Source organism: Dermacentor silvarum, chromosome 2, assembly GCF_013339745.2.
Source record: "Dermacentor silvarum isolate Dsil-2018 chromosome 2, BIME_Dsil_1.4, whole genome shotgun sequence".
Taxonomy (NCBI): domain Eukaryota; kingdom Metazoa; phylum Arthropoda; class Arachnida; order Ixodida; family Ixodidae; genus Dermacentor; species Dermacentor silvarum.
In genome coordinates, this window is record NC_051155.1 from 121,847,099 (window position 1) to 121,869,788 (window position 22,690).

The 22,690-nt window shown below is 50.4% G+C and overlaps 1 protein-coding gene across 1 annotated transcript; it reads left to right on the forward strand.

The window, feature by feature from the left end:
• The first annotated feature begins 19,295 nt into the window (after positions 1 to 19,295).
• On the forward strand, positions 19,296 to 21,392 carry LOC119441089 (uncharacterized). Its single transcript, XM_037705791.2, has 2 exons — positions 19,296 to 19,562; positions 21,081 to 21,392. Exons 1-2 carry the CDS (start codon positions 19,401 to 19,403, stop codon positions 21,375 to 21,377), a joined length of 459 nt encoding a protein of 152 aa, XP_037561719.1. The 5' UTR covers positions 19,296 to 19,400; the 3' UTR covers positions 21,378 to 21,392.
• The last annotated feature ends 1,298 nt before the right edge of the window (positions 21,393 to 22,690 follow it).

The following is a 22,690-nucleotide window of genomic DNA, read 5'->3' on the forward strand; positions in this document are numbered from 1 at the left end:
TGTCAGAATAGGATTGAACCGACGTCCCGCGGCCCAACAGCCCAACGCTCTAACATTACGCCAGTCGCTTTTATTGCGATAGCTATTATATGGACACTCCAAGCGGATTTCTGCCATCGCCGTTGTCGTCGCCGTCGCCGTGAGGTTCCGTATAAAGTCCAAAGGCGATAATATCGCCGCCGCGCGCCGTATGTTATGTGCGAGGGAGGCACTACAGCGCGCGAGGGAAGCGCGCTTTCAGGGAGAGCGAACGCACGGCGGAGAGCAAACGCGACGTCTCCGTCCCGCGAGAGGCCGTGGGGGGATATGAGTGAGGGAGGGAGGAGGGAGGGAGGGGGGGAAGCTGTGCTGCTGCACCAAATGCGTATCTTGCGACCGGGCGCAAGGGGAACTGGCGACTCAATCCCCTACGCTGAGGAAAGCAGCAAGACAGAGCGGATCGGAGGGGGTGCGGCTTTATACTCTGCCAACAACTGTGCACTTGTACTTTGCGCAGCTGCGAGCGGTCGCGCGCACCATATCCTGAAAGCGATCTGCACATAGCTTCTACACAGACTTCCGTGCGACAACGAAAATCATCGACACGTCACCAGAACGTCCCGATGTCGACAGGCACCTATTACTCCTTTGGGAGGCTCGCCATTGCCTGCAAAAAAGGTGGAAAACGCAAAAGCACAATCGCAAGCTCAGGCAGCGGATATCCGCCTTAACAGCCCAGGCGGAAAGTTACGCAACCGAACTAACGCGAAATAATTGGAAGAACCTATGCAATCAAATGCAGGGTACCTTGGGCACCGCCAAAACGTGGGTACTGCTTAGAAATCTCATCGACCCCAATCAATCCAAAGCAACGAGCAGCAAAACCCTTCAAAAAATTTTGAGACAGACACCTGGGACTGATGCGGCCATAATACAACAGCTAAAAGACGCTTACATAGGTACAGGCCCCAAACCAACTTACATAGATTATCCGCATGCGGAGCCTTCGGAATTAGACAAAGACATCACACCACATGAAGTTAGAGCGGCACTGCATCGAATAGTATGCAACACCGCCCCGGGAGCAGACGGAATACAGTACCGGCTTTTAAAAAACCTCGACGACAGATCGATAAAAGAACTTACAGATTATTTTCAGTACCACTGGCTAGAGGGCACGCTGCCGCAAGAATGGCGGCACGCCGATATTACAATTATGCCAAAACCAGGCAAGCAGCCCTCTCTAAACCAACTGAGACCCATCTCGCTCACATCATGCATACGACAGTTATTTGAAAACGTCGTCCTGGCAAGACTTCAGCCGTACCTAGAAGAGCAAGCCTTATTGCCCCACACAATGTTCGGTTTTCGACCGGGGCTATCCACTCAAGGCGTACTACTGCAAATTAAGGAAGAGATAATTGACCATATCAGCACTCAACAAAGCAAAGCCATCCTTGCGTTAGACCTGAAAGGCGTGTTTGATAACGTAGCTCACGACCTCATACTCACCAATCTAGCGGCAACAAAGTGTGGCCGACGACTATACAATTACGTCCGGGCGTTTCTCAAAGATCGCACTGCGACTATAGGCATCGGAAATATACGTTCGGACTCTTTTCCTCTTGCGGGAAAAGGCAGGCCACAAGGGTCAGTGCTTTCGCCCGTGCTATTTAACATAGCTATGAGCAGACTACCTGCACTACTAGATGTCATACCGGGAATTAGGCATGCGCTTTATGCTGATGATATCACCATCTGGGCCACCAGTGGCTCAGATGGTAAAGTACAGGACGCACTACAAGCAGCAGCCGATGTCACCCAGAAATATGCACGGGCAGGGGGACTTACGTGCGCAGCTCAAAAGTCAGAACTGCTTATAGTAAAAGAACTCCAAAGAAAACATCACCTACCGCCTGACATCACGGTGACTATCGAGGGTGAACCTGTAAATAAGGTGAAGCAAATTACGCTTACTAGGACTCCACGTTCAAGCCAATGCGAAAGCGACATATACACTGACGCTACTGAAGAAACAGATTAATCAAGTAGTGCACATGATCCGGCGGGTCACGAACCCCGCCACGGCCTAAAGGAATCCGACGTCATGTGCATCATACGCGCTTTAATCGTAAGCCGCATTACCTATGACGCACCTTACCACCGACTCACCCAAAACCAACAGATAGACACACTCATACGAACAGCGGTGAAAACGGCGACAGGCCTTCCTATCTACACCTCAACAGCCAGACTATTACAGCTTGGTTTGCATAACACCATGGCCGAATTAATCGAAGCCCGGAGAGTCGGTCAGATCGAACGACTGAAACGTACATCGACAGGAAGGCACGTACTCAGACAATTACGTTACCAAACATCAGAGTTTGCCCCACGAGAGCCCCTGTCAATCGCCCCAAACATCAAAGAAAACATTACAGTGGCCCCCATACCTCGGAATATGCACCCCGAACACCATAAAGGCAGGCGGGCTGCACGTGCAATGGCATTTCACCGAGCATATGGCAACGACCTCGACACCTATATACAGACGCTTCGTGCTACCCCGACAATACAGCCAAAGTGGTAGGGGTGGCCGACTGGAGGGGCGAAGCACTATTATCAGCTACAATACGCACTGACAACTGCACGGAAGCCGAAGAATGTCCCATAGCCCTCGCCATCAGCGCTCAACCCCCAGATAAGATCATACATATTCTTACAGATTCCCAGCAAGCATGTCGAAACTACGCACAAGGACGGATTTCACCGATCGCTCATAAAATTCTACACAAGAAGCAAAACATTCCACTAGTTCACCTAGTCTGGACACCTGGGCATGCCTCTCTCCCTGGCAATGAGCGCGTTCATGCGGCAGCCCGAGGCCTAACCCTCCAGGCACCGCTGGAAGACCAGTCCAACCCAGACAAGGTGGAAACGATACCACTTACATACACGCATATACTACAACACCACAGACTATCCCGTAGAACATTCCCTCCACCACACGTGAAGCTAAACCGTGCAGATGCAGCCGCTTGGCGCCAGCTCCAAACTAATACGTTCCCCAGCCTTGCTCTCCGCCACACTTTTACCCTAGCCAGTACCCCGATAAATGTCCTGTCTGTGGTGGTCACCCAAACCTCTACCATTCTACGTGGGAATGCTCCAAACCGCCCAGCTTACCTAGAATACCCAACCCCTCCCCATCCCAGTGGGAAGCCGCTCTTTCCAGCACAGCCTTCGACGACCAGCGAAGCCTGATCGACCGGGCCAGCCGGACAGCAGCAGCAAATGGGGCCCTGGACTGAGGGCTCCACCCTCTGGGACTTCGTTTTAAAACATTAAATAAAGTTTTATACTACTACTACTACTACTACTACCTTTGTATGCGCTGTGCTTTCGCCGCTCAAGGAGAACTCCATAGCCACTGCACCACCACGGTAGGTAAATACCATTGTGGACGAAATGCAATTTTATCACATCAGCTGACCGATCATTTGACCTAATTGAGTGGCTGAAGAAACGATAGGTTCGGCGTTTTGCTCCAACGAGAGTGTCTTCCGCAGGCAATGCGTTTCTGTAAGCAGATATATCGAATGGTACATCACAGGAGCGGATCCAGGTTTTTTCTGAGGGGGGTCAGCTTCTGTAAATGATGATGATGATGATATTAGCCTTTCTTATTTACCGAAATTCACCGTTTTTGGCAGGTTTACCGTGGCTCGTGCAACACCTATAGCGAAGCCAGGTATCGGTTTCTCCGAACTTATAGGAAAAGGACATTGCCCAACACAGCCATGTGCTTGGCGGTTGTGTCTGATAATATATCTAAGTCTGTATTGTTTCTGATAATAAAATTTGGGATGATCTCTTGCAGATTTGTTTTAGGTGCGTAAGCACGGGTCCGTCTTTGGCGTTCGGTTGGGACATCTTGATTTCCTTAAGAAGCTTCTTTGTGTTCGGCGGAGACACCTTCGTTTGCTTTGGAGGACTAACGCTTGCGCTCCGACACGCCAACCACTACGCTGGTTGTTTATGATATGCGAATCACCGCGTATGAAGACTCACTACGTCACTTACAAGAAGAACGATGTGGCGTAGTAGCCGAGAGCGCGAGCCAGCATCTTTTATTGCGATAGCAATTATATGGACACATCAAGCGGATTTCTGCCGTCGTCGTCGCCGTCGCCATGAGGTTCCGTATAACGTCCAAGGGTGATAAAATCGTCGCCGCGCGCCATACGTGCGAGTGAAAGCGCGCATGGGACGTGCGCTATCACGGAGAGCGAACTCACGGCGGAGAGCAAACGCGACTTCCGTCGCGCGAAAGGCCGTGGGGGTATGGGAGGGAGGGAGGCAAGGGTGGCAACGCTGTGCTGCGGCACCGAATGCGTATCTTGCAACCGAGCGCAAGGGGAACTGGCGACTCAGTCTCGCACGCGAAAGAAGGAAAGCGGAAAAGCAGCGCGGGAGGAAGGGGGGGGGGGGCAGCTTCTACTCTGCCAACAACTGTGCTTGTACTTTGGCCGGCAGCGGCGGTCGCCCGCACCGTATCTTGAAAGCGATCTCCATACGGCTCTTACCTTCGTATGCACTGTGCATTCGCCGCTCAGTTTCCATTGAGCGATAGACCGCACGAACCTTCGCTCGCTGCAGCGGCTGCGCTTGCTGCCAGCATTTTGACAGTGGTTGTCTGCGGTCATCGAGTGTGATCTATTCACGTTTGCTTGTGCGCACTGACACCACGCTTGTTAATTCCGTTAGCAAGCGAGCGTGTCCAAGTTTATGCAGCCGATAATACTACTATCCCTACTCCGAATAGCTCTCTACTAATTTGCTATCGCAATTGATGCTTCGGGCGAAACTGCGACATATTTTTTTTCATGTTTTGTTTCCCACGCACGTCGTCCTTTTACAGAAGGTGCGGATCAGCTCCCGTTTCGTTTACCACGCGACGCCATCCTAAGCCCGCGCGCTGGCGTTGGCCGCTGACGTCACGCTCCCCCATAGCGCAGCCGCGGCAGGCGGTGGACTGTCGGGCTGGTTTCGGTATTGGCAATAAAGCGTCGCCATGACACTGGTAGCCAAAGGAAAATTCAGTAACTTTTGCATATGTGGCTCTATCTTTTCAACCTAGATAGCAATAAAGTAAAGTCATGCAATTATATGTAGAAATAAAATGTGTTGTTGGCTGTTTTTTAGCATGCTATATATTTATTTAGTCGCTTCACATGTTGCGCCAACGGGCGGCGCTTTCGTTCTTATCGCTTCGGCTGCCATTCCGTTCGTCTGCTCCTGTCGCTCTCTGCAACTCTGCACACGTGCACGCCATTGCCTTCTATTGTGCGCTGCAACATTTTTTTTTGTGCATCGGCCAGTGGCTCCAGCGATGTACGAAATAACAGAAGAAAGGCCACGAGACGTTTACGCGCGGCTCTGTGGTTGAGAAGCACGGGAAGGGACAGCAGGGCCACTTTTTTCCGCTTCCAAGAGAATGAAAGGTAAGCACGCTTTTTATGCAGTTGCTATATCGAATAGCCGCTAACCTTATCGAAATGGCTGTAAGACGAAAGGAACAGTATTCCGTACGCGGTATATTTCTCTGTGGTGTTTAAATACATTGAAGTTATCTATCGACAGCAGCTTCTGAGACGAGCGAGTGCTAGCTGAACCGCTGACGGAAATTGCGTTTCGTCATATCTCGGCGACTGCTGTTCGCTTTATGGACTAAACTGATAACTTTGCTGAAGATCATTGAATGCTTGCTGTACGTACGAAGGGGTTAATTTAGAGACTTGCCTGTTCTTGGTTAGACATTGCAAGTCACCTAGTGCTTCACAAGGTGCGGAGGCCAATTGAAGGTGCACTGCGCTAGTGCAGAAAGCACTCCAGGCGCCGTTTCCTTCGGGTACTGCTACGGCGCCAGGTGCATTTTACGTTGCCCCGCGAAATTTGTCGCGAGAAAGAAGAAAAAAAAAAAAGAAAACGCCTGCTTGTCGGTTCTTCTTTATTGAATATTCGTCGTCGATGTGCGATGTTCGCGGTTAACTGAGAACTAAGCCAGCGAGCAGTTTTTGTCCAGAACGAACGAATTTACCTTCGGGTCAAGTAGCGCTGGCGCGCAATGCGTACGACGGGGCTTACGTCGGCGCTGAGCGAGCCACGCGCTCCGGTGTTCCCGCAAGTCCCCCTGTGCAAAACAAATTGGTCTATAATAGGAAATGGTCACAGACTGTTTACCAGTGGCTCACAACTTTTGGAAGATCGTCTTCCAGTAATAGGCGTTCTCCAGAACTAAGAAGACAAGGAGTATACAAATAGGTTGAACAAACTAATCCGTCAGTGCCTTATTGCCAAGTGAGTATAAAATTTAGTGATGGATATAATTTAGCTGTAAAAAACTGATCAGTGTTTTCAGACAGCTGTTGAGAAAGCAGCTTTACCAAACCTGTTATTGCAATATAGTAGCAGTTAAAATAAGAATTTGGATTAAATCTTTGTGCTATATTTTTAGCATAAATCCTACAATAAAATATGATTGACGTGCATGAATTGTGGAAAGTGCTGAAATTTGTTCCTTCAATTGCGTTGTGTGTAAGCATAAACATTATATTACTTCCATTTTTTTTCCCAGACCACCAGCTCGGATAACTCCACCTCGTCTGTGTTTCTACGCAAGTCCCTACGGAAGTTTCCGCATGTATACATACAGGGTGATCATTTTTAAGTTTTACGTAATTAAAAAAAATCGCCTGTGGCAGATAGCATAATTCTTGTCGTTGAGGTGGATTATTTGAAGAGGCGGACATTAATAGCAGGAGAAATGGAGACCGACATTTAACTAATTAACAAGATGGATGGATGTAAAACTTTAATGAAAGTCCTGAGGTACGCGACTCAGCACGCAGCGGGCCGCTCCCACGTTGGGACAGTCAGGCCATGCCCGACCGCCGCATCCTGGGCCCTCTGGACAGCCCATAGTTGCGCCCCGGCATCGGGGCGCTTGATAACAAGGAACTGACTAACTTTTTAGTTAGTTACTTTACGGTACATAATACAATTTATGAATTGTATCCGGTAGGTTTGCAAGACGCATCTACTTTAAATGCAATTACATGATGACACCTATTTCTAGATATTATATCCCAAAGTGTGGAATGAAATACGTGGGCGTACCAGTGATTTTTGTACTTGAATGCATAAAATAACGCTTTGTTAAATAAGGAAGTGAACCAACAGTGCGATTTTACAGTGAGTTTGATGGCGCATATCTCCATTCAGCAACAATGGAGACGAATTACAGCAAATGATTGAGGAACTTAATCGGGAAAGTGTAAGAATTGGGTTGAAGATAAATATGCAGAAGACAAAGATAATGTTCAATAGCCTGGCAAGGGAACAAGAATTCAAGGTCGCCATGCAGTCAGCCTCTAGAGTCTGCACAGCAGTACGTTTATCTAGGTCAATTACTCACAGGGTAGCCTGACGAGAAATTTACAGAAAAATAAAATTGGGTTGGAGTGCATACGGCAGGCATTCCCAAATCCTGACTGGGAGCTTACCACTGTCGTTGAAAAGAAAAGTGTACAATCATTGCAATCTGCCGGTGTTAACATATGGGGCAGAAACTTGGAGGTTAACAAAGAAGCTCGAGAACAAGTTAAGGACCGCACAAAGAGCGATGGAACGAAAAATCTTAGGAGTAACGTTAAGAGACAGGAAGAGAGCGGTGTGGATCAGAGAACAAACGGGGATAGCCGATATTCTAGTTGACATTAGGCGGATGAAATGGACTTGGGCAGGCCATGTAAGGCGTATGGGTGGATAACCGGTGGACCATTAGGGTTACAGAATGGATACCAAGAGAAGGGAAGCGCAGTCGAGGACGGCAGAAAACCAGGTGGGATGATGAAGTTCCGCCTACTCCTTTTCCTGGTTTCCTCGCCGCTCGCGCTTTCCTTCGTCACTCACCCTCGCAGTTTGCTTGTTCGCTCCGGGGCACGCGGCTCGACACATACAGTTGTGCTAGGCGAGGCATTAAAAATTGTTGTTGGGTATTTGCATATGGATTTTTACCACATGTTAGACTTGTTTGTTGTGTGCTGTGCTAGGAGCGATGACGGAACCCTATGAAACTGGCAGAAGACGATTATCGTGTTCTTTTCGGCGGAGTAACTGAGTGATTCTTCTGCCGCTTCGCGTTGGCTGCTTGCTTCCAGTTAAAAGGAAGCCTTTTGAGGATAGTTTCATGAACAAATTCCTTTTAGTGTCGAGTACTAGCACAGAAATCGGCGCTCTTTGGCTCGCTAATGATGTAGACGTAATGTACACGATGTTCCTATACCTGCCAGTGTTTTACTTGTCTGCTATGTCGTCCATGACCAGAGCAGCTACATGCGAAACACTGTCGCGGCTTGTACAGTTCAAGTCGCTTCGCAAGTTATTAGAGGGCAGCTCCTAGGCGCCCGTTCCCGCGGCGACCGTTGGCGTCCTACCTCGTAAACGAGCGAACGAGCACAGCGAAAGATGAGAGCGAACGCGGAGCGCAGCAACGGATGAAAAAAGAGGCGAGAGCGAAGAGAGCGTGAGGAGGAGAGTGCAACTATTCCACGTCAACTCTTTGGTGCTTGAAGCATGCATTAAAGTGGCTCTGAAACACATTCTGAAAACAGTAAAAAAAAGAAATTAACCGACGATATATATATATATATATATATATATATATATATATATATACTCCATAATGTGAAATTTGAGCGCATCTCTATGTGTTTTCATTTCGCGATATATTGGCTGTCGCGGACAATCTGTGTCGTGCGGCACGTTGCACACGGAGCCTAGTGGGGCGCGACTGCCTCGCTGATCGGGAGCTCGCGAGCGGCAGCGCGTGGGTGACGCGTAGGCGCAATTCACAGCAGCCGCCGTAGACAGACCGCCGCTCATGCAGCGCTTTGTTTCTATATATGGTATCGATCGCGGCATCGGTGAACAGACGGTGCGCTACTCTGGAGCCATCTGGTAACCATCGTCGCCGCAGAGCCCGTTTTGCGCTGCACTACAGTTTATTTCTCATGCTTTCGCCATACCCTCCTCCTCCGCTTTCCGCCTCATGGCTCCGCTGCACCCTCTTCCTCCACTCTGCTCCACGCGCTCTCTTCGCTATAGCCGTCTTTCCTCCCCGCTGGGCTCCGCGTTCGCTCTTTCATCCTTCGCTGTGCTCGTTCGCTCGGTTACGAGGGACGCCGACGCTCACCACAGGAACGGGCGCCTAAGAGCTGCGCTCTAAAGAGTCACAGTTTCGCCCGACAGGGGAAGATATGATCGCTATAGCAAATTATTGGACAGCTATGCGAAGTAAGGTTAGTAGTTTTGTCAGCCGTATAAACTGCCGTAAACATTCGCTTACAAACTAAAGTAACAAGCATGTTGTCACGCGCACGTAGGCAAACACCAACACATCTCACTCAGTGACCCCGCACACACGCTGTCAAAACGCCGGTTTGAAAGCGCCCGCCACCGCGTATTATATTACCTGCAATATAGAACGCGCGCGACCGCGCCCTTAAAAATGATCATGTGACGTGTTAAAAAATGTCAGTTTCGCGCTAAGGGCGAAGCAATGAATGCGATAGCAACACAGCAATGTCATACGAAGTAAGGTGAGCGGCTTTGGTAGCAATATGAATTGTAGTAAACATGAGCTGATTAAGTAAGCAGGTGTGCTTCCGGAGCGCGAGAACCTTTTTTTAATTATGGGGTTTTACGTGCCAAAACCACGATTTGATTATGAGGCACGCCGTAGTAGGGGACCCCGGATTAACGTGCCCCCAATACACGGGACACGGAAGCTTAGGCGTTTCGCCCCGTCGAAACTCGATCCCGCGACCTCGTGCTTAGCAGCGCGACACCATGGCCGCTAAGCCACTGCGACGGGTAATGGGACGAAGAACTTTGATTGTGAAGCCATACTATGATTAGTTAAAAAAGTGTTTCAAAGCCTCTGTAAGGTGCGGTCATATTTGCTAGGTGACATAGTAAACGGTGCTGCAGGCGTATCTATATGTCAGAAAACGATAAGAGAGTGTTTCACACCCACGAGTGTGCATTGCTAGTTCAACCACTTGTTCCCCCCCCCCCCCCCCCCTTGTTTTTTTTCTTGCACAATTTCAAGCACTAGCATATCTTCCTCTGGTAGTTTTTGAAGCGAAAGCTTCATTACGCTACCTCGGGCAGCCGTCGGCGACTCAGCAGTTTTCACCTTGAGAGCTAGAGGTCAAACCACAAGAGAGCATTAAGGCGCGTTATCGGCATGCGGGCGAGCGTCATCAGACGCCGGGCGCGTCGGAGCGCGTTGGCCGCGCGTCCGGTTGCGTTGGCGGCGCCAGTACGTCGAACCATCGGTCGAACTATAGCCGCTGTTGTTCTCGCCAACTTGACATAACGTGTGCGCGTGTTCATGCTACGTCGGACTATATTTAGGCCTTTACGGATCCCTGAAAGGAGTAATTGCCGCCGTTGCACGAGTAGAGTTGGGCCCGTTTGCGAGTTGCAACCAAGTCTCCCTACTTTACTGATCACGGCAGTGTCTTCATAGGCATAAAAATGATGAATAAACACTGTATTTATTGCAAACATGCCTATATCATTGCGAAACCACACCTCGGCCACAGATCGACAATGGGCCTAGCCAGAGCAGTGAAGCTTTCGCTATCAACCAGGGTTAACCAAAGCTAAACTACGCCATTTTTTTTCTAAACTTTTTTGATCCATTCTCTCCAAACTGCGGTGGTTATGTGCCATTTGGGCACATAACCACCGTAACCAACATAATACATTCTCTCCCTCGGTGGGTGTGTGCCATTTGGGCAGAGCAAAAACAAAAAATAACTTGCAAAGTCGTTTGCCGGATTTGTTTTGCAAGTGATAGTTGCGCCTGCTTCCCGTCAGGAGCCTTGCGCAGGCGCTGCTTAAAAAAGTTGTCGCAGTTTCACCTGAAAGGCGAAGCATCAATTGCGATAGCAAATTTGAAGAGAGCTATACGGAGTAATGATAGCAGCTTTATCAGCTGTATAAACTTGGACATGCAGCAGCACCGGCAACACGCAGAACTGTTGTCGACGCCGCCGGCGTTTTGCCCGCGTTCGCTCAAAATGCGTGCGGCGTTGGTGACTGTTGCCGGAGCCTCTGATATAAATAGGCACTTGGATGATAAGTGATGATAAGTGGTTCTTGAGGGAAAGGGAAAGGTGCCGCAGCTAAATGTCGCCTCCCTTCCCTGCCCCTCCCCCCCTCCCCCACTGTCTTTCGCAGGTCGGAAGAAGGTACGTTTACTCTACATATATGGTGATTGTAGAGGAGGAAAGAGACGCCTACTTCTGCAGCCCTTAAGGGAGCACAGCGCAGAACGCGCGTTTGTTCTCCGCCGTGCGTTCACTCCCCGTGAAAGCGCGCGTCCCTCGCGCTCTTTCACTCGCACATACAGCGTTCGGGCGCTGAGCCGTGCTCCCTCAAGGGCTGATGATGATGATGATGATAAGTGGTTCTTGAGGGAAAGGGAAAGGTTGGCGCTATCTTCTGCAGCCCTTGAGGGAGCACGGCTCAGCGCCAAAATGCAGAAGATAGCGCCAACCTTTCCCTTTCCCTCAAGAACCACTTATCGCGGCGTGAGGCGCTGCTTGTATTCAAGATGATGTTCGATTGTTCTCGCTACTTATTATTGCGATGGCAATTATATGGACACTCCAAAGCAGATTTCTGGCGTCGCCGTCGTCGTCGCCGTTGCCGTCGCCGTTGCCGTGAGGTTCCGTATGACGTCAGTGGAGATGAAATCGTCGCCGCGCGCCGAACGCTGTATGTGCGAGTGAAAGGGTGCGAGGGACGCGCGCTTTCACGGGGAGTGAACGCACGGCGAAGAAAAAAACGCGCGTTCTGCGCCGTGCTTCCTTAAGGGCTGCAGAAGTAGGCGTCTCTTTTTATTGCGATAGCAATTATATGGACACTCCAAACCAGATTTCTGCCGTCGGCGTCGCCGTCGCCGTTGCCGTCGCCGTGAGGTTCCGTATGACATCAATGGAGATGAAATCGTCGCCGCGCGCCGCCGAACGCTGTATGTGCGAGTGAAAGGGCGCGAGGGACGCGCGCTTTCACGGGGAGTGAACGCACAGCGGAGAACAAACGCGCGTTCTTTGCCGTGCTCCCTTAAGGGCTGCAGAAGTAGACGTCTCTTTCCTCCTTTACAATCACCATATATGTAGAGCAAACGCGCCTTCTTCTGACGCACGAAAGGCCGCGGGGGGGGGGGGGGGGGGGCAGGGAAGGGAGGCGACGTTTAGCTGCGGCACCAAGTGCCTATTTATATCAGAGGCTCCGGCAACAGTCACCAATGCCGCACGCATTTTGTGCGAACGCGGGCAAAACGCCGACGGCGTCGACAACAGTGCTGTGTGTTGCCGGTGCTGCTGCATGTCCAAGTTTGTACAGCGGATAAAACTACTATCCTTACTCCGTATAGCTCTCTACTAAGTTGCTATCGCAATTGATGCTTCGCCTTTCGGGTGAAACTGCGACAACTTTTTATTCTCCTTTACAATCACCATATATGTAGAACAAACGCGCCTTCTTCCGACGCGCGAAAGGCCGTGGCGGGGAGGGGAGGGAAGGGAGGCGACGTTTAGCTGCGGCATCAAGTGCCTATTTATATCAGAGGCTCCGGCAACAGTCACCAACGCCGTACGCATTTTGTGCGAACGCGGGCAAAACGCCGACGGCGTCGACAACAGTTCTGCGTGTTGCCGGTGCAGCTGCATGTCCAAGTTTATACAGCTGATAAAGCTAATACCATTACTCCGTATAGCTCTCTACAAATTTGCTATCGCAATTGATGGTTCGCCTTTCAGGTGAAACTGCGACAACTTTTTCATTAATGCGATAGCGTTAAGGGCCCCGTGCCGACGCCGGCAACCGGCGTCGGTGTGCGATGTCGACGGGTGGCGGAGATCATCCCGAACCACGCAGGCCCTCCGAATATATTTATTCTTATATGACATGCGGTATATGCGGGTTATATTGCCACACGTACCATTCTATCATTAATGTTGCTCATGTCTTGCACTCTTGACAAAGCTATTCGACTGAATTTCGAGAATGACAATCCACAAACAAATGTCATGAAACAAAACACCCACAGAGCATGCCTTTTATGTTAAATCTTCTCAGACTGAAATATTAAAAGTACGAAACAAAAACGGAAACATGAAAATTATGCAATTTTTTTGGCGCGGCTGTGCAATATCTCCGGGATCACGCCACGCAAGAGGCCGCGTTTCTACCAGAAAGCTCGCCTTCGGAATCGTTCTTTACAGAAGAACGCTGGTGCAGTCACGTACGCGGCCACGCTGGAACGCGAGAAACGCTGCTCGCGTTCAAGCGCGCCCTTGGCAGAGGTAGCCGCCGCGAGATATGCGTGGAACGCGAGTTCGGCGTTACTGCCAAAAGCGGGCTGCATAATCTACGTGCTTATATACACGTTCAGGGTGCGGAGGCCGCTAGGGGGCTAGAGTGTGCGGAAGCGGTTCGTATCGGCTCCGCCAATTTCTAGTTCCTGTGCCCAGCTAAGTCCTTCTTAGGACCCACCAAGGCGCTCAACGGATCCAGGAAGGTACACGGACCCTAACCGCTACCATCTTTTGGATGTGCCCTGTGATCTCCGAGAACCATCCGGTGAAGACGTCTCTGGCAGCCACGCCGCTGCGCTAAGCCTCGCCTCGTCGAGGCGAGCCTCGCCGGCGCGCCGCGTTCCTCACTCCCCAACAACCATGGAGGACCTAGTGGAAGGAGAGACCATTTCCCCGCAAGACTATCACCCTGGTGAGTGGCAAACTGTGCTCCGCGCTTATCGAAATCGGGCCCCGGCTTCGAATTCGTCCACCAAACCCAACTCAACGGCCTCGGTTCAAGCTAAGCCAAACGCCAGCAACGCCGGTGCGCCGACCGACGCTGCGTCTGTTGCCATTCCAGCCGCGTTCAAGGAGACGCCAAACGCCAGCAACGCCAGCAACGCCGGTGCGCCGACCGACGCTGCGTCTGTTACCATTCCAGCCGCGTTCAAGGAGACGCCACAGCTGCTACGCACGACGCGTGCGGTCGTACAAAAAAGTAAACAACTCGCGGCGTTGCCGGTGGGAACGATCCGAGTTGTTTTTCGCCCGCGAGGTGGGCTCTCCCTGGACAAGCTTCCAGCTCCAAGTCTCCTGCAGGCATTGCGTACCTCACCCAGCTGCTCAGTGATGGGTGAACTGTACATCAGAGTCCATCCCACAAACAATACGTTCACGGTGGCGACGGTAGCGGAGGCAACAGCTCTCGCTTTAGTGAAAATACAGGAAATCACTATAGATGGGAAGAAATACCCGGTAGCCGCGTACATCGCGCCCCCTCCAGCGGCAGTAAAAGGCGTGATTTCCCGAGCATACTGGAATGAAACACCAGAACAAATCCTAAATGACTTGCGGCATCGCAACCCGGAGGCCGACATCATAGCGGCCCGTCGCATGGGGAAAACTGCATCCATTCTAATAACCTTTGCATCTGGTCCCGTACCCCACACCATTAAATATATGTGTGTGGTACACCGCTGCACTAGGTACAAGGGCAGCCCTGATGCCTGTACGAACTGCCGGAAACCTGGTCACAGGTACGATGTATGCCCTCTTCCAAAAACTGGGCTCTGCCCGCGGTGTGGCGAGAAGCACGAAACGCAAGAGGACCCTTGCAAGCCAAAATGCATTCTTTGTGGTGGGGACCACCTCACCGGTACAGGCTCATGCAAGGCTAGGACCCCCCAGCCTCGAAGACAGACAGTGAGGAAATCCAAGACAGCAGTGCCCACGGCGAAGGACTTTCCACCCCTAGCGCCTCATCAAGATCGTCAGCGAGCCTGGACTAAACCCACCAGTACACCCCCAACTTCACTGCGGGAGGAAGAAATAGCACACCTGCGGGAAGAGGTAAGGCACCTCAGGGCAGCCGTTAACTCTATCCCTTCCACCCTCCCATCCCCTCCGTTACCAACACCCCAACTCTCCACACCCCCTCCCCAAAAGAAACGCCGGCAAGACGACACTCCAGACATAGATTCCAAATTAAAAGACTTTGCCCAACAGTTAGAAGCCAATATTCTGGCTAAAACTCAAAATTACATTGAAGCCACCATCACTAAGCTTACAGAAACGATTATTAGTCAGGTAACCACCGCCATTCTTCAACAAATTCCACAAATAATTGCTGGAATGTCTTCACATACGCCAGCCGGTAACCCCATAGCATCTCCCATCCTTCGCCCGCCCACCCTCCAGCATGGCCTCGCTGACGGGAAATAATCTCCCATTACGCATTCTACAATGGAACTGCAGGGGGTTTCGCCGCAAGAGAGACCCCCTGCAGCAGCTACTCTCTGCTTCCTCCACACCCCCTGATATAGTAGCACTCCAGGATGCTGGCACAAACGTATCGCTGCCAGGATATGCTCTGGTACCCTCTGACATCACTCCAAACCCCAGGGTTACCACTTATGTCCAAAATCTTGTACCATACACTTGTCATGTACTGAATTCTCCGGTGGCTCACACATTTCTAGAATTAATCCCGTCCACTCACAAATCCCATCCCCTCTTCATCCTTAACTGTTACCTCCTTCCGAGGCAACCGGCCTCGGAATGTATCACTCTCATTAAAGCCGCCTCCATGATTGCAAAGAAGGACCCTCTCATTATCTTAGGGGACTTTAACTGCGCGCATGTAGACTGGGGGTACATGCGCACCAACAAGAGAGGAGCGGATTTATACAACACCCTTCAGATGCAGGGCCTTTCTGTATATAATGATTTCAGCACACCTACGAGAATCGGTAACAGTGTCACCACCGACACTAGCCCAGATCTCACCTTTGGCCGCAATATTCCCACGCCAGTATGGCGGAACTCCAATGAGGCCCTGGGCAGTGATCATTATATCCTAACTATAGAGTTTGACTTTGCCAAAAAAGCTAAAAATTACCGTGTCCGAATGACTAGCTGGGATAATCTTCGTAAGCACAGAGAGGCCAAAATATTAGAGTCCCCCTTTAACCTTCACACATGGATGACAGAACTCAAGCAGGACGTGCAAGCTTTTACGCAAACGTTCGACGCCGCCCCTGAAACTCCCATTGCAGATAGTAGGTTAGCGCACCTACTCCAAGCACAAAACAGTATTCTCACGCGCTGGAAAACCCAGAAACAGAATCGAAAACTTAAGCTCAAACTGGCACAGCTTCAAAAACAAATAGAAGAGCACAGCGCCGCCCTTAGTAAATCCAATTGGCACCAAATATGTGACGGACTACGAAGTAATCTTTCCAACTCCAGGGCCTGGAATCTTCTTCGACATATGATAGACCCCACTCAAACTAAAAAGCAAACCCGACTTACACTCAAAAGGCTTACCCATCAAAATCGTTGTAATCAGCAAGCACTCTTAAGCGAACTTCAATCAACTTATACCACTGTGGGCAAAGCTGTATCATATCCTGACTACATAGGCCCCGATCAACCCTCCCTCGACGCCCCTATTATGGAGGTTGAAGTCAGAACAGCCCTTATTAAGCTCCGAAACTCAACTCCTGGAGATGACCAAATCACCAATGTCATGCTCAGAAACCTAGATGACCGTTCTGTTTGCCTTCTCACCGAGTACTTCAATGAATGCTGGGAAAAGGGGGAGCTACCTGCTGAATGGAAGCATGGAAAAATAATTTTCATCCCCAAACCCAATAAGCCCATTAATGCCCAAAATCTCCGTCCTATCTCTCTGACTTCGTGCCTGGGCAAACTCTTTGAGCATGTCATCCTCACCCGTCTCACGCAACACATGGAATCCAATGGACTATATCCCCATAGCATGCTAGGATTTCGACCTCATCTCTCGGCACAGGACGCCCTGCTACAGATTTCACATGCCATCCTCAATGATATGTTACACCACACCAGAGCAATCCTGGCAGTAGATCTCACTAAAGCATTTGACAAGGTTAAGCACAGTGCCATCCTGCAGAACATCCAAGAGCTGCAGTTAGGACCTAAGACCTATAACTATATTCGGGCCTTCCTAAACGGGCGCACCGCCTCCCTGCATATAGATAATATACAGACGCCCTCATTCACCCTTGGAAACATTGGCACCCCGCAAGGAGCGGTGTTATCCCCATTCCTGTTCAATATTACCCTCATTCCCCTGGCAAAGGCTCTCAGCCGCATCCCACACTTGGGACACACACTTTATGCGGATGATATCACGGTTTGGACCACATACGGCTCGGATGGCGACATAGAATCAACACTTCAAGAAGCAGCCACAGCTATAGCTACCCATGCGGCCAACATTGGCCTTGAATGCTCACCCACAAAGTCAGCACTCTTCATACTCCGGCCGCGCCGTGTCCCCATCGCCCCCATTGTGATTTATCTGCATGACACTCCCATACCACAAACACCCACACTCCGCCTTCTTGGCCTGTACTTACAGGACACGGGAAGAAACAATCTTGCCCTGAAATCACTAAAACAATCCACTTACTCCGTCATCCATCTTCTTAGAAGGATTTCAAACTCGCGAGCCGGTTTAGACGAAGCAGACAATCTCAAGGTGCTGCATGCCTTTGTGCTTAGTCGCATTCTTTACGCATCTCCTTACCTGAACCTCTCCACTGCGGACAAAGATAAAATCAACGCTTTAATCCGCATGGCTACCAAAGCAGCGCTCAACCTACCAAAGAACACTAGCACGGACAGGCTCTTAAAATTAGGAATGCACAACACTATACAAGAACTTATTGAGGCACATCGACAAGCACAATACTTTCGCCTGGCTGGCACAGAAACAGGACGGCATATACTGGACTCTCTCGAAATTCGCATACCCGCACATGTTGTAGATTTAGTATCTCTCCCTCGCGCCATGCGCGCCGCGCTTATCATCAAACCCCTCCCTAAGAACGTCCACCCAGAGCACCATCAATCCCGCCGCGTCGCGCGAGCCAAAGCTCTCCATAATGCATATGGCACTTTAGAGGATGTGCGATGGGTGGATGCCGCGTGTGGTCCAGACCGTTCTGTAGCTGTGGCTTATCATCCAGCAGCCCCCCCACTCACCCACTTCATAGATTCCCACTGTACCCCGGAAGAAGCAGAGGAAGCTGCTATTGCCTTAGCAATCGCTCAAACCAATGTGGCTTACATAGTTAGCGACTCTAAAACAGCCATTCTTAACTTTGCCCGCGGACGCGTCCATGCCCCAGCGTGGCAAATATTGAGAATGTGGGTCCAAAATTCTGATAGACGTATTGAGCTCGTGTGGGTGCCGGCTCACTCTGGCAATCCCGGAAATGAGGCCGCCGATAACATAGCCCGAGGACTTGTAAGCCGGGCAAATGGCGACCCCAGCCGGGATTTCTCGAGGGAGCGGGCGCACACGTTCTCCGAAATTACCCAACAAGCACGCCTTGCCCGTCGACTCTACCCTCCTCCCCACCCCCGACTATCCCACTCCCAACAAATCCTCTGGAGGCGACTCCAGACCCGAACTGTTCCCACCCCTCAGCTCCTATCCCACTTTCGCCCCGTTTCGCCAGAGTGCACTCTCTGTGGAGAGTCGCACGCCACCTTAGACCACATCCTCTTTGGCTGCCCTGCCGATCCTCCCCCGCAGGGACAGCCCGCCATCGGAACATGAGAGGAATGGGAGGCCCTCCTTGCGTCGCAGGACCTGGACATCCAACTTCGCTGCGTGAACCGGGGTGCCAGTGCTATGGCCCTACGTGGCCTGGACACATGCGCGTAAAGTGAGGGCCGTGCGGTGGCCCTGGGCCCTTGAAGGGTCCAAACTCGCTCGCTTAATAAAGTTTTTCCATCCATCCATCCATCGCCTTTGTGCATAGCGTTTGCCGCCAGTGTTTCCCGGTAACCATTACGGTTGTTTAAGCTGCAGTTGTCGGGAAGCGTGAGACGCAGTCAGGGATTTTGAATGCTATCGCGTTCCACTCTTAAAAGCGAAGCTTAAGCGTCCTCCAATTTTTTATGCACAAGCTATCTAGAGTCCATATGACTATTTGCTTCCTGAAAGAGGATGTGGATCGCAGAAGAAAAGGAAGACGAAGAACATTGTTGCCTCCGGGTCATTTATTTCATATCTGCCAGGTAAATCTATTTCCAAATTATCATAAACGTTCTACCTAACCATGACTTACTTTTTCGTTTAGGTTTTTATCTCTCCATCTTCCCTTTAACAGTTAACCGTTGGCATCTTGGCCAATCCACCGTAGTGGCTAAGCGCCACAAGTGAAGAGCAAGCAAGCAAGCATCGAATCGTTCACGAGCACCTTCACGATGTCCTTTGAAGTGGAGTCACCTCGACGAACAGGCGACGGAGACGCCGTGGCTTCCCTCAGCGTCACTGCGCCACCTGCTCCCACGCTTGCAGGGCGCCGCCAGCAGGGCCAAGCTCCTCCGGTGACAGTGCAGCCAGTGCTGTACAGCAGTGCGCTGGCCGTAAGTTTCCAGTGCTGTTCTTGATCACAACAGTGGTGTAAGCACATAATCTAATGGCACACTCGACTGTTCGTTTCGATCGCTGTAGTGCACTATCGCTGTGCGGTTTACATTCGTCTTGTCGAAATCTTACCCTCGGAACACGTTCGCCTTGTTCATTCAGAGCGCCGCGTTTTCTCTTGGAGCACTCGGAGACGCTTTCACCTTCTAGCTGGGAGCTCTACTGAGGTCCGACAGAATTCAGATCATGTAGCCCCTTCAATTGTTCTGTCAGCAGGCGATCATTCGGCTCGGGCATGCTTTCGAGGGTTCCAACGTTGAGAGGCCTCCGCCTCGCCTATCTTTGCTCCGTTGTGCCGCCTTCTTCATTGCTTCCTAACAAGGTTAGTTATAAGTGGCATTATTACGCTGCACTCAACTTTGTGGTATATTTATCCCACCCAAGTTAAAATGAGGCACCCAGGCGGATCAGTTGCCGGCATTTCTTTTCAAAGCTATAGATCCACCTGTATTTAACAGCCTTCCTTCTCTCCCGCTCTTCTCAGCCAAAATTCCCAGAAGGGAATCCCACGATGTGTTTGTCGGTTTGGACCCCTTCATAGCTGACCTCCAACTGGAGCGGGTGAAAAGCGACGTAAGGAATTACGGTATACCGGCTGAGATAAACCATGCAGTGAAGTTGGAGTCTACTCGAGACCGGTAACATTTATTACATAACTAATGAAAAAAAGAAATTCGGCGCCGGGGACGGAACCTGCTTTGCTGGTAGTTATTTAGCATTTATTAGCGGCCAGCACAGCACACGTCTCCGTCGGCCTTCGCTGCCACCGCACGAAAACCAACAGCTGTGCAGAAAAAGACAAAAAATAAGATTAACAGGAAAGACAGAAAAACAGGAAGGCTGCTCTTTTCACCGGCCTCCTGACTGCAGACTTACAGCACGCGCGGAGTAGATGCGTGCGTTGTGCGCTAGCGAATGCTTCAAGCTCTGAAGGCGAATGCAAGGAAGCTGCGTGAAAAACGAGGGAGGGGGGGACAATGTATCCTAACTTACCCTGCAAGTGCTATCGGGAATATAAGGAGCACTCGACACTTATTTGCATGGTACGTTCACCCTTCGCCGATTAAGGAGATGTGTTGGTATTGCCTACAAACATTATGCAGGCCAATTTTTTAAAGATGGGCTTTGTTTCCTGTGTGCATGCTTGCGTGAATGAGTCCAAAAAAAGTGTATGAACCTCCTACACAACCTCTAAAGAAAAAAAAAAGGGGGGGGGGGAGGGAGAGATCCTCTACACGAACAGCAGTAGCCCGTTTTAGACGGGACGAAAATATAAAATGGCAAGTAGCACGTCACAAAATGTTACGCTGTGCACCTACTTCGTGAACACGCTTATATTATATGAGTTATTTTCATGCTTCCCCTGTTTTTAAAGCACGCGAGTCGGCAAATCGATATCCCATAAAACAAAACGAATGGTCTCCCCATTGCACAACAGTCATTTCTAATTTGTTCAGGCCTTGGCGGCATCGCCCCCACCGTCGGTAGAGTACGCAACGCCCGGCCGCGCCCTCGCGTCGTTCGGCGACGGCGTGGACAACGGCGGCCGCAGGAGGCGCAGGACCAACAACGACAGCCAGCGAATGCGCGCGGAGGTGCTGGCCCTCGCACGTTCCCCAGGCTACTGGCGTCCCCTGCTGGTCTTCGTCTTCAGCCTGGTGATCGGGGTCGCGCTGGCGCTGGCCGCCTACAAAATCAGGGGCTCCCGCCTCAGCGGTAGAGCGATGTCTCGGCGCGGGAACGGCACCTACTAGGGTGCAGCAGGCGGCCGCAGCAGCCGCAGGTGGCACGCCAGCACCGGCCATGGTTAAGATGGTTAAAATGCTTCGCCGACACGAGCATGCGCGCCGCCATCAGCGGTCAGCTGTCCTTGATTTTTGCTTTTTCTTTCAAATAATTTGGCTGTCACAATACTAGTAAAGTTGATGGATTCGCCAATTTTGTGAGAGGGTTTTTACTTAAAGCGGACCTCTTTCTTGCTGTGAGAAACTTGCAGTAATTACAGTGACCACCGTTTAATCGGTCAGGGGACGTCATCGATGAGCGTCAAAAACCTATGTCATTCTTTTTACGCACGTAAAACCATGTGTAAACTTCACGCGCGTTCCGTTTAAACACGTTAGCGTTGAGTCTTTCGAACGTCATGAACTTGAGAGAGTATTTATGACTGATGGCGAAACTTTTTTACGCTGACTCGTCACATATTAACTAAATTAGTAGAAACTGCGCAGTGAGTTACGAAGGAGCCGTAGTCGGTGCGATGCCTCAATATATCGCAAAATGAACACACATACAGATCTGCGCTCAAATTTCGCATTAGGGAGTATCGAAATCGTCGGTGAATTTTTTTTCTGAGCAAATATCCTAAGTGTATAGGATTAAGAATCACCTTTCTGTTATCGTCTGTAGCATTCCCCGTCGAGGTCGTAAGTAATTCTGTGCCCGAGGTTCGCGAGCTCACGCGTTTACGTCGAACATCGCCGCTCAGCCGGTGCGAAGAAGTCAACTTGCGTTTCAAACACTTTCGTGTGGATGGCGCAAAAGGAATGGCGCATCGTAACGTGGAAACAAAATGCGTGATTCTGAGAATCAATGTCTGTAGAAAATACGTGGCCTTTTTTCCCCACGCTATCCATCATCTTGATAGTCGCTGTAGAGGTGTCATTATATCATGCCAGCCTTAAAATGCGTAAGAATTCTTCCTCTCTGTCTACAGCTAGTCGGTTTGGGCGTAAAATAAATCCGTTTACTGACGTGCAAGGTCAGCAAGACATTGCACACCAGTAAATCGAGTTATACAACTATAAGAGCGCGTGTATTTAGGGTCCAGGTGAGGGCCGCGCCATTTCTCAGCTAACCACATACAGTTAACGAAATACGAACTCAACAAGCTCTTATCAGTTGCAATGTCCTGCCGGTTATGGTAAATTATTGCGTTTTATAGGGCATAGGTGCCACGCCTTTGTTTCTTTGCACTCGTTTTAATATGTACCATACTATAGGTTATGCACATCGTCATGTAGGTATACCCATCAAGTGTGCCTCTCATTTAGCAACGACGGCGTTG